Source organism: Tripterygium wilfordii, chromosome 11, assembly GCF_013401445.1.
Source record: "Tripterygium wilfordii isolate XIE 37 chromosome 11, ASM1340144v1, whole genome shotgun sequence".
NCBI lineage: Eukaryota > Viridiplantae > Streptophyta > Magnoliopsida > Celastrales > Celastraceae > Tripterygium > Tripterygium wilfordii.
Genome location: NC_052242.1, coordinates 2,386,786 through 2,400,059, shown reverse-complemented (window position 1 = coordinate 2,400,059; position 13,274 = coordinate 2,386,786). Strand labels below are relative to the sequence as shown.

The following is a 13,274-nucleotide window of genomic DNA, read 5'->3' as shown; positions in this document are numbered from 1 at the left end:
TTTATTATTTTCTTGCCTCTCCCGCTGTTAGAACTTATAACCTCTTTAATTATGGATAAGATGTATACTCACTCTCTATAACTAAAGAGGTTATGGGTTTAGCAGTGGTGGAGACGAGAAAATAAGAATATTTTCAAAGATAAAATTGTGAGGGGACTATAAGAAAACCCACATCTTATCCTGGAGCGGACAATACCTGGATGTTAAAATACTCATCTACACATAAAATGTGTCTTTTATGTGGATGTAGAAAATGAGTTTTCTTATCATAACATTTCAGTCCAGTTAAGGTATCATGCGCTTTGAACCCTCCTCGGTCCCGCACGTATTTATCTGAAAAATACTCTTTCGTCGTGCTTTTGCTATCTCAAATCTCAACGTGTTTGGTCTGTTTTCTGTTTGGTTTGTTTTTTATTTTCTAGAAAATTAAAAAATGTCTATATTTTGCTTTATGTTTGCTAATGAGTTTAGCTACTTTCTTATTTTTCGTATTTTCTAAAATGGAGAACGAAACGTATTTTCGAGATTATTTTAAGTTTTTCGAAAAATGAAAACTGAAAATGCTTAGAAAAATGAGAACCGGTAATAGAAAAATCAAGAAGAAAGACTCTCTCCCCGTAAGGCTGCATTTAATTTGTGGACACCAATGTATACTCCATTATGTCATGTGTATGATAGACCGACATGAATGTGATATTGGACATGTTGTCAAATTTGGATTATGTTCAATACATAATATATTGTCATACATGGACATATATATATATATATATATGAAAAGGAAGAAGCTGGGCTACCAATGTCTACAAGCACACACCAAACAGTAGTGGAATGGTTACCCTTGATGCTTAAACCTTACGCTTAACTCTAAATTTCATCGAAACAGGTAAACTGAAAAATCCTTTGGATGCATACTTTTCAAAAGATAAAAAGATATTCATCAAATGAATATAATAAATAGTGACGACCCTATATAGAAATTTACACTAAATTGATCCATTGAAAGAGATCGATCAAGCCGATGTGACCCATTGACCAAGTTAGAGGGGAATTTGGTGCAGCAAACGCCCCAAATTCACACCTTAATTACTATTTTTCTTATATATAATTATATATATATATATTAATGTTGGTTGCATGCCCTTGTATATCGGGACATTCTTCACACGCTTGGCAATGCTTCAAAGGCATTTCATGGCTTGTCTTCATGCTCATTGTTGTTATGCAAAATTATAATTATTCTTTTATTTGATTAAATTAAAGTAATATGGTTACCCAGTTGAACAAGCTAGACAGTGTTTTCAGTCTTTGTTGAGTGTCTGGAAGTTGAAATACCAACTATGTGGATTTATTTAATTGTGGAAATCCATGTCATTGGTGCAGTTTGAATGGAATATTAGAACAATACGTAAAAGTTAATATCTTTACTTACATCATCATCCTCTTTATTTAAATCTTAATCTCCTTATAAATGTATATATATATAGGTATATATATATTTCCTCTGGTCAATTAGAAAAAGGCCAAGCATGCTGTTTTAATCATTTGAACCCGAAGAAATTATAAACGTCTCTACCTAAGAATAACTTCTTCATTCGGTTTTGTTAGTCTTTTATTAATGATTTAGCTATTTAACGTAATTTCCTCGAAATTTTAATTAAGTCTTGTGCTTTCAGTCTTTATTGATAGCCTAGTGGCGAATATTTCTGGGGGACCAAACTGCATGTATGGATCCAGAAGCTTTCTGAATTCGATTCTCACGGGGAGTAATATCTTTGTGTCCATGCGCCGAGTTTTGACACAACTTATCCCATCGTCATAGGGTGTAATACCCTTATGTCCACGCGTTGGGCTTATTATAAAAACATTGTCCAATAATAATGATGCCCTCTTATGTGTTACCTATACATCTTTGAAACCTAAACTGGTTGATATATAGTCAGCTTAATTCCGTGTCAAAGTCAATCATTACCAAATTATAAAATCCCCCGAGGAGTGAGTGAGTGAGAGACCATGCATTTTCCACGGAACAAATCTATATATATCTACCGTTTCTTCTCAAGACTCACAAGCTATATATATATATATATATTTACACTCAGTTTTCTTACCTCCCCCACATTAGTTAGTAAACGGTGCTTCAAAGTTCATACAGATTTAAGTTTGGCCCTTCAACCAAGGGGCCTTGTCGGGTGGACCCTGTCTGCTTTCAACTAAAAAAGAGCTAGAGTAGTAATCTTTTTGTGCATGGTGTGTCACACGTTTGAACCTCACTGCAAGAAACTTAATAAAATGTTTTGTTAGTATGAACTGTATGATGAATGTCAATAGTCAGCTAAACAACTGATGATTTGCTTGCTTCAATGGGTTTCCAACAAATACTTCTCTACAACACTACTACTCTCATTGGCCTGCAAGGTACCACGTATATAGACATGTCTCTCTATCTCCGTACAGATATATATACCTCATATATATATAATTGTCAAAATTTGTTATTTCATTGGAGACATGTTGGTAAGTGCATGGAACCAATTGTTAGTACCTGCTCCTAGAGTGCTAGAGTAACTTGCGAAAAGCTTCCAATGGATAACCTAATCATGACCAAGAAAAGATTACAGAAATTGGAAGAAAACAAAAAGTTGACTTTGAATTATCTATTATTATACACAAAAAATATAAAAAGGAAAAGGCAAAAACAAGGTTAATTTAGTACGTTGGACTATAAATGCAATCCCTATTTTTTTAGGGAAAAAAGCTTGACACTTCCAATTTATTACCTATATCCATGTGAACCGTTGGATGTTAAGAGGACTCTGTATGTGTATTTATAATCAATGGATTGATCTAACCCAGTTTGTCTTTTGAATCACTGCCATTCTGTAGAATTATTTCAGCCACTAAGAACGAACCATATTAGAAATGCTTTGGCTTGTCAATTAGTTAGATTTCATAAGGAACTTCGTTGCGATTCTGTTCTGTATAAAGATAACCACTTGGGTGATAATCTAATGGTTAATTTCTCTAGAACTAAACTGTATGGATTGAAAGTTCCATCCCATTAGGAACAATATCTTAATGGCCATGTGCTGAACTTTGATTCTCAGATGAGAAACTTCAGTGTGTGCGAGCATGATAGCCCGATTTTAGGTCATATTTGAATGTTAAAAAACAACTATAGAAGCAAGCTATAACCAACCCAATTTCTCGTGTTATAAGAGCCCAATAGGCTAATGGACTATCACATTTCACGGTCTCGTTTTAGTTTTAGCCTTTTAGGGTTCATTTAAGCAGGTCGACTTGGATCCAGCACACCACAAGCGTTCCTTGTTCCCGTGATAGCGTGCAAGAGCACGAATACAGCAAAGGATCGAAATGAGGCTATTGATCCACAACATGCTATCGTCGAACATCAAGGGTGTGATCAATGGCTTCCCTCTCCATGTCGAAGTGGAGAAGGTTGAGGAGAAGCAAATCGACTTCGACGCTGTCTTCCTCACAAAAATGTTTTACAAGCCGCCTGTTTGGTGCAGCGGCTACAGCGGGACCGCTGCACACTTGACAGCGGTTCCGCTGCAATTTTAAAAGCTCCCACATGGAGCTTCTGTAGACGTTTAACGCCTTACATATATTTTTTTTTCAAAAATGCAATATGGGCCCACCAAATTGAAAGAAAACTTGTCAAACATATCAAATTATTGTGGGACCCACGATTGTTTAAATAAATTAATGGCACCCACGTTTTGACTTGGTCCTATTTTTTGCCTAAAATAATTTGTTTATCTTAACACATTAGTTTAATTAATTTCAAATTTATACTTAACCCTAAATTATTATAAAATCATAAAATATAATATTTAATAAAATTATATTTATTATATTAATCTTATATTAAATTTAATATAAAAAATCATTAAATCTAATATTATAATACTTTAATTCGACTGTTTTTCCGTTAACGTCAACTTTTAGTTTACCAAATACCTCACAACATATTCTATAGCTTCAAGCTCAGGTTTTTTTCCATAACTTTTCTGTTAGCATTGAAAATTCATCCAACCGCTCTACCAAAAGGACCCCTTAGATCGAATCGAAGGTCCTCGTCAATGCTGCGTGGACCATGGGCTATGGTGAACTTCCCGAAGAGGCTCCCGATTCGTCCATGCTTGAATCTGATGAGTTCTTGCAGAAATTCTACCACGCTCTCTTGGAGCTCGACCTTGAAGAGGGCGCTCTGGCATGTCCAGAGACGGGTCGTAAGTTCCCTATCACCAAGGGGATTCCCAATATGTTATACTTCATGAGGATGAGGTCTGAGAGATTGGCGTAGTTGCCGTGTCGTGGGAGGCAGAAAGTGCCTAAGTTTTGGGGTTTGGGGATTGAGTAACTTGATTTTCATTGTCTCTGAAACTAATGGAAATTGTTTTGCCTGTTAAATTACATTGTACCGACCGCATAAACGAAACCAATAAATAAATAAATTATAGAAGACCCACTTTAACTGTCTTTGCAGCGTGGGGTTTCACATGGGGGAGGGGGCACTCCAAACACCCAGTCAAGAACATTCAAGTACTTAGACCGAAAGACTTCCCTCTCCTGTGCGTAGCAATGCATTATAATGGATGTTGATAGACTGAAAATTACCACATCAACTCTTTTCAGATTCTTTAACTGTGGCAAATATCCAACATCAATCATGCATGTAAAGAAGCTCTCAATAGCCCGTGCAAGGCAGTAAAGTGACAATTCAATTCTCCTGCTCTTCTTCTCAATAGCCAATGCAAGTCCAGTGGGAAACTGCCAAGCAATTAAGCAGTGTTTATGGCACAGGAACATAATGCTATCCCTAATAAAATCAAACGTTCAAAGTGTCATACCGTTCCCAGAGCTACCATTGGAATGTTGCATTTTTTGAAAATCCTAAAAAGCAGGCACGTCCACGCCCTAATGTAAGAAAGGCAAAAAAAAGGCTTTTAAGATCATAGAGGCCATAGCCTGAGCCATATAAATTACACAGTGATGTACCGGTTTAACAACATGTATGCTATCGAGTTTGGAATAAAGGCTTGATGAGGACGATGATCCCATTGAGTTTCATGGAAAACACAACAATTGCAAGTCATGCATCCTATACTGCAATTCTTAATCCTGTCCCCACAATAATCGCATATATTCACTTGAAACATAAAACTTACGGATATGGCCAGCAGCTATCCAAAGGCAAATAATTTAATTGTAATTTGTAAATAATGAAGGAATCTGCGTCTCTCACTATCATGCCATTATTTTTTACTTAATCAGTCAAATTCTGTGATAGACCGGAAAATTTATTGGACCCTTTTTTTTTTCCGCTCGCAAGCTTTTAGGGGAGAGAGGTCTTGAACCTTTGATCTCAAGGTCGTGATGAGATGGCTACCACTTTAACTAGTGGAGCTTCTCATCAAATTGAGATATTGCTATCTAACATTATCTTACATTGTAGCAACTACTATACAATTTATTCCCCTCTGCTTAACCCTGCAGAGAGAAGAAACATAAATTCTTTTGTCAAGGCATTGACCAGTGTGGACTCAGACTCCCATAACCTCTAAATTCTCTAATCGCCTAGATTGTCTCATATACTATGACGAAATTTGGCATTAATTTCTCACTTTGGTCGAATTATCTAATCTACAATTTTTCTGTATATCAGCCACCCTGAAAATAGATTATCCACACAACTTACTATAGCTGTCATTCCACTGTCATATAGAAATTATTTTCGATGGTTTAGCCACAGAAAATTTAACATAAATACAAAATAATTTGCCCAAGATAGCTAGAAATATCATAGACAAAGCCAAAGATGCCTCAAGTGTCAGAAATCCGTCTCAGAGAACAACTGAACTGATAGAGTTTGATAGTAGAAGAAAGCATACTAACCATGCAGATGAGCAATATGTTGAAAGAAACAAACTTGATCTTGCAGTACCTAGAAGACTCTTCCCCAATATGGTGTAAGGCCTACAAATGTCAGACAGCCAAACAGTTAAAAGGAAAATAATGGTTGCAAGGTGTATTCATAAGTGATAGGAGCATAAGAAAATATCCTCTCACCAGACACTCAAAGCGTAACAGAACTTGGATGGTAACCAATCAGTTAGAATTGCAAAGAAACAGAAAAGAAATGAAATAGAAACATGATGCAAATTTTGGATACTTAACAGACAGCCTTGCTGCAGGAGCTTCAAAGACTACGGCATATTAAATCTAAAGAGAATAAGAAATGAGATTCAGATAAAGTCAATCAACGTAGAAACCATCCTCAAGAATCTTGGCACCCAGAGAAGCCTGAAGTTAAAGAGAAGAATACACAGAGCATGTACCATCCCCATCACCATTTAACAATTCAAAAGAAACAGAAGAATGTACAAACAGTTCATGCAGACAACAGAAATATCAACAGTCTGAATACCAAAAGCATGATGCCTGAAATATTTGCCAGCATTACCAAGTCTTCATCAAGCATTTGAATGAAAATTGACAAAATCAGGAAGAAATATAAGCCCATTGAGCCACTCCTTTACCTTTTCAAGAGGCCTTGACGATGAACTATCAATGCAGGTATCAAATAGACAGGAAGATACACTGGTAATGCTCTTTTGTAAGCTTGAAAGAGGAAAGTGAAAAAATGTGCACCACATGATTGATTTCCATGTATAATCTGCATCATAGTTTGAAAAAGTATCATCAGGAAAAAAAAGAAAACAGAGCAATATCACTAAAAAAATGAAGCCAGTCAGTCTGCGGAGACTTCATTGAGTAAGCTGAATTTATATTCTAACAAGTCAAAAATGTAACATAATTACATAAGAGTTCACTTCCAATTGTAGCACCAAGATTTTTTTTCACAAATTAATAATTAAGGAAGAAAGTATCCACACATCAAACCATAATGCATAAGTAATTCACAATAAATGCCATCCAAGGACTTTAAACAAGGATTATGCACATAAAATTGGTGCAAAATATAAGACAATGGAAGATTTATACAATTAAACCAACAATATTTATATAAAAAAAATATATGCACAAAATTGAATAAAAGAACAGACAGGAAACATACTGAGCAAGGGATTTTCATTTCTGGATCAAGTTTAACGTTAATGCCCATGGTGCTGTAACATTTCTCAATTGTCTCCAAATTAGTAAAAGGCATGCCACTCGCAATGTCTTTCACACCCTGCAGGATAGCAATATCCTTTCCACCATGTGTATTGAGAAAGGACTTATATGATGGAGGCAAACTGTCTTGCTTCAATATGTAAGAACACCTGAAAAGTACTCGTTTCAGCAAAGGAAATATTTTATACGTAAGGTTTTTTTTTCACTGGATATGCTGACATATCAGATACTCGTGATTTGTGCCATTGGATATTGGTGAAGATTAAACCCCACCCCTTTTCATGTAGAAGACAAGAAACTGAGTGTTAGTTGAACTGCACACTGTAGCAAACCAACCCCAGGATTTTGGCTGCCATGCTACTCTGCATGTTCAATAAGCATTTGGTGACTCAATTGATATATGATTAAGCAAATTTGCCAGCACATGTTTAATAAGTGACATCTCTTATTATTATTATTTTTCTAATCGGTTTACTTTTCTTAGGGTCAATGCGTGTAAGTCTAGTATGGCACAAAGATGCTCTAAACCCAGGCATCCCATATTCTATCAATGATAGGTTTAGCCTTCTTCCCTCTAGGTAAACGGCATTCTCAAAGAAACTCCATGCTTCATATATAATTGATCGAGCTCCAGAGAGGTTACTCTTGTACATATTTTATCAACAAAGTCAAACAGACTTATGGGTTCAAGCATCAGCATTTACCATTAGCTCACTAGGAGAATAATTTGTTGAAGAGGTAATATGTTAAGGAAGTATTAACCATTTCAAATAGAACTACGACACAAAAAGTATATCCCAATACCTTCTCCCGGAGGAACAAAACAAAGATAAAGGATAAACAACACCGAAGTTGTAGGTTTGTAAGCTGCAACAATTTAAACTAGAAATGATTCCCAGCGAAGAAGAGAACGTACAGAATTTGGGACGAGGAGAGGCACATGAGGAAGATATCACCGTGCTTCCATGCAAGAGGCCTACAAATTCGCCCAAATCGTTTGCTCTTTATCCCGCAGCGAGAAGCTAACACAGCAGCTCGCATAAGTATGTATATGGCCAAGCTCGTGTGCTGTGTGTTTGGCCCCGTTAAAAGCATTGAAGGCCCCGCAATCAATCCTGCTAACAAGGCCCTCCATTTTGCAGTCCTAAATCAAAACATCAATGAAGCAATATTAGAATCATTATCCTGATTATCAGTTTAAGAATCTCATGTGAGATCTACAATTCAAGATTAGAAGCAACAGAATCTGAAAAAATAGTTCATGCCTTCGGTGTCCTCCCAAAGCAGCGACAATCTCATCCACAGAAACGAAAGTACCAGCAAAAGTACCAAGGAAGAACCCGTATCTAAGCGTCTCATTGAAGGCCATAGTTATCGCTTCACTATTTGTAAACAACTCAACTTTCCTAAATCACGAAGCCATAATCAATTTAAGATCCACCGGCTTACAAACAACACATCAGAAATCAAAACAATATAATTAACCTGGCGGAGCGCAATGATCTGCGTCTCAGTTTGGCTAGGATCGAGAAGACAGCGAGACCTCCCTTGATGCCAGCTCCAATCGCAAAACCTTTAGTCGAGGCGGTCAAGACTCTCCACAGCTTCTCGGAATTATTCAACGACACCACACCCAACCCCGGCGCAAATGAAGAGCACGTATGAGGATATGATCTCCTGCATTCCTTACCGTCACAATCTCCAAAGCACACAACGCAACAGTCCCCGTGAATTCCACCATTATTGCCAGAGAAAGACGAACAGCAGCTGGAGTCTTCGACTACCTCGTTGGACGGCGACATCGTAGTGGATTAGGGCTTCTCGGAGGAGAATTTAGGGCTCCTGGTGAAGACACTTGGTGGGAATCGTTATTTTGAAAGGAAGATAGCGGATAACGGAGCTTCGCGTTCATCGAAACGCCAGTGGATGGGGAACACGTGTCGCTTAAAATTGTTCGCTTGGATTTAATGCAATGAATCAGTTCCCAGTTTTGTTATGATGATTTTATGATTGGAAATACTGAAAATACAGGATGTTTCATAAAATACCTAGAAAAATAGTTGATGCGATTCACAGATTGCATGGTAAATTTTGGTAAAAGATATCACAGCATTTTACCCATAAAAGCAGATTTCATTTTTTATTCCCAGAATTTATTTCAAGCAGAGCAACATGTCAAGTAGACTTTCTTTAATACGTTTGTCTGGCAATATGAATGGATTATGTATATATATATTATAATAATATAATGATAAGTTTTCTACCCCGAATTTAGCAAAGTTCTCCAGCATAAATGTAATGCTGTGTGCAGCACGGTGTTCAAACTTCAAAATTCAGACTTCAAACCCAGTAATGATGCAAGTAAACATGTAAGCACAAGTCTGCATTGCAGTTAATTGCTTGAAAATCTTATAAATCATCTGATAGAAGCGCTATCTATTTAGATAGATCGGGTCATCGAATGAAGATAGGCTGGTGGGCGCTACTTGCTAGTTACTAGCAGAATCCTCCTTCATGCAAGCGATTTGTGTTGGTGCTAGATCCTGCACCAGCTCTCCACAACCAAAAAAAAAAAAATAGTTTCCAGTGAAACTAAAGCCCGTAGAGAAATGCCAGATCAAAGGAACTCCAAGAGTTGTCTTCAACTGAATTTGTGTCTAGATAAACAAAGAGGGCAAAAATACATATAAAATACAGATAAAATGAATGCACATACCTACTCTCATACAAGAATGGATGGCCACGGGCCCACGTCACTGTCATGTATTATGGTTTAGGTAAACAAATGCATGACCCAGGAAGTGAATAAACCACAAGACTTATGGTAGATGTAAGTCATGCAAAACGGCAAAGGTGTGTACTGCATTAACATAGTAAAACTTAGCCGACAATTATGTTAACAAGAACAATGCATATCCCTCTTGCCTTCTTGCTGACAATTATGTCAAAGAAAGTTAATAATCTAATCCCAACTGTGAATGACTAGTTCTTACCATTCTGAATCTATATTGTATACTCCTTACTCAGTCACAGGGAAGTCCTACCAATTATTCACCATAGGATCCAGAGCTTCCGATCATTCCACTTTGAGAAGAATCTTCATGCACTCATAAACAAAATAACTTATGGAAGCCGAAGGAAGTACCTGAAGTGCAAAATTTCAAGATCAAGACAGCAGACCATAAAAGAAATATACTGAAGGAGTATGCGATACTTAACCAAGTAAACCATGTTAAATAAATCAGTAAAAGAAAACATGTTTTTCAGATAATTTATCTCAGTACGATAGCCCCAAAACAAAATATCTTGGGAACGAACCTCAGATACAGAGGTATGTTTGGGAGAATTAATCATTTATATTACATAGCATCCAAAGATATGCTCGACAACCATACAATTTTACAGCGTGTTTTGTGAATACCGTATAGTGCATGTTCATCAGGACCATCAAATAAGCATAATTCTTTCATGCCATCATTAGCAGTTATACATTGTATAGTTATACATATAGGTAGACATGCGCACACATTCACATACCTGCAGTAAGCTAGGAATGAGGCCAACATAAAGAACTGATATTCTTCCAATCCTCCTTGCTCAACCATTTTCACACTGGTAGCTAAAGCACTCATTTTTTCGTTGCCTTGACCTGCAATTGAAGCATTCTACGCACAACTTCAAATATGCATGTAGCAACTTCTGCACAAGCATCAGCAACAGCCCCATATAGTAATGTCCTCATTGGTCCTGATCCTGTTGATTCATCTTCCATGTTCTTTTCATGCCTTCTGGTGAGTGTAGATACGCTGATTTCTATATTTCATATATGCCATAGAAACAGCACTTGAAGGTTCCATGCTTAATATAGATGGTACTAAACCCTTGTAAAGGGAAAAGAAACCTTGTATTTGAATCATATGGCAAATGTACCGATCACACCACCTAATGCCTCCCCACCAGGTGCTACCATCTTGGTCTGTATCTAGAAAGTACAACAATTAATCATGGTTCAGAATTAGATAATAATCATGGTTACGATCAACAAGGCTATGGAATCCACAGTAAATGTCCGCCAAAGGCATACATCCATTCAAAAATGGCAGTTTCATTGCAGAAAACAAGTATGAACCATTTGATTTCCCAGTTGCATGGTTGCACCTTTAATACGTAAAAAGCATAACAGAAACCAGAAGAAAAAAGTAAAGTAGAAAGGCTGGTTTAAGAGTCTAGCATCATTTTATTGCACAAAAGAAACTTTACCACTAAACCAAGGCGGGGCTCTTTAGAACACCTTGCACAGAAATAATTTAAAAATGAACATTGTGACCAATTTATCAGGTCATTCAATAGTAACGCACAGATACAAGTACATTAAGATAGTAGCTCCAACACCAAAGGAAGATATGCCCAATAATATGCGATAACAAAATGAGGCACGAGAGGGAATTAGAGAAGAAGGAAGAAACCAAATTTATACATACAGAGTGTCAAGCGGTAAGCAGAGTACAGTAGCCATCATGCCAGCTGCAGCACCAGCAATAAACCTCTCAGAGTTTGTAGTTTCCTCATTTACGGACAGTCTAAGCAATTGCTTCCTATACGTATCATAAGCACGACAATTAACAGCTTTAAAAGGAGCAGTTTAAGAGTGTGTTTGGATTGAGGGATTTGGAGGGGAGGGGAGGGAAGAGAAGGGAAAGAGAGTTTCCTTCCAATTCCCTTGTTTGGATAGTTTATAAAAATTGAGGGGAGGGATTTGAGGGGATTTGGGAGGAAGATTTCATTAAATTTTTGTCAAAATTTTTTCCTCCCAAAATGGAGTCATTTGGAGGGAAGAGATTACTAATTAAGTTACTTATAAGTTTAAAACCTATTTTACCCTTGGAAATAACACTTAAACATAAAAAATAAGGATAAACTAGTAAATTAAACTACTTTTCTTCCTTTTTTTTTTATCTATCCAAACATGAGAGAGGGAAATGTATTTTCCCTTCCATTCTCTTCCCTTCTCTTCCTTCCCTTTCTCTTCCCTTCCCTTCCCCCCAAATCCCTCAATCCAAACACACTCTAAAGAATGTTGATGAAGTCACCCTTCCAAAACTTTCAACCCTTGAGTTCCTGCAATTTTCCTGATGAGGTCAAATAGATTCTTCTGTTCCCCACGAACCGTTATTCCAGCTCTAACCTCTTGAGCAGGGCAACACAAGTTCTGATACAACAACATTTGTTCAGATTTAGCTGAAGCATAGACATGGTCAAGCAATAACCAAAATCAAGTCCTAAAAAATGTCAAATTTTGATGCAGATCACTATATCAGTATGATATCTATTTGTTGAGTAAAGGTGAAATACTAACCATATGGATTCAGTAAATGCTTCACTATTATACAGGAATGTTCATTAACATATCCATAGCTCAAAACCATAATCAGAATCGGATGCCAATCAAAAGCCATTTTCAGTAAAAATATGTTAATATTTTGCAAGTTTATACATAATTCCTTACAGCGGTTCCGCAATGGCTAAAAGAAATGCACAAGGCCTAGCTTCACCAACATAATCCCTTACAGTACCAAAATCACGAAACACAAAATTAAATGTCGGATAACACAAACCTTGAAACCATGGTAGCAGTGTCTCCAGCCCATAAATGCTTAGTTGTGTTCATTGCGCCTCTTCCCCTTCCCCGTACCTTAACCTTTCGTTTATCCCTTACCCCAACAATTGCACCAGCACTACCAACCGGTGGCAACTCCTCAGAGATCCTGCCCTCTCCATTTTGCACCAAGAGCACCTTTGGCTTCTGTACAATCGCATCGTCTCTCAGGCTTACTGATAAAAAGAGACCCATAATTGCCATTTTGTTCGCCTGTGAACCCGATAAACCTCTCTTTCTGGAGTAGAAACCAAACTCGAAATGCCGATTGAAGAAAAGGCTCTGTTTGGTGGTTTTTTTTCCCCCATTTTTTAAAAAATAGTGTTTGTTTGTATTTTTTATTTTGGTTTTTATGAAATATATAAGAAAAACGGTTGATAAATTAAAAATATTGAGAAAATTGTGTTTTCCTCTTAACACTAGGACGATAGCGTCACCTGCATGTGTACCAGCC

The 13,274-nt window shown here is 37.0% G+C and overlaps 1 protein-coding gene and 2 pseudogenes across 1 annotated transcript; 1 reads left to right on the top strand and 2 right to left on the bottom strand.

The window, feature by feature from the left end:
* The first annotated feature begins 3,375 nt into the window (after window positions 1-3,375).
* On the top strand, window positions 3,376-4,317 carry LOC120009971 (annotated as a pseudogene).
* A 62-nt stretch (window positions 4,318-4,379) lies between these two features.
* LOC120009970 lies at window positions 4,380-9,297 on the bottom strand. The gene is made up of 8 exons (XM_038860708.1): window positions 8,650-9,297; window positions 8,430-8,570; window positions 8,081-8,308; window positions 7,106-7,313; window positions 6,567-6,703; window positions 5,923-6,003; window positions 4,878-4,944; window positions 4,380-4,797 (listed from the first exon to the last, which is right to left on the bottom strand). The coding sequence occupies exons 1-8, from the start codon at window positions 8,964-8,966 to the stop codon at window positions 4,498-4,500; spliced, it is 1,479 nt and encodes a 492-aa protein (XP_038716636.1). The 5' UTR covers window positions 8,967-9,297; the 3' UTR covers window positions 4,380-4,497.
* A 44-nt stretch (window positions 9,298-9,341) lies between these two features.
* LOC120009523 lies at window positions 9,342-13,263 on the bottom strand (annotated as a pseudogene).
* Between the last annotated feature and the right edge of the window lie 11 nt (window positions 13,264-13,274).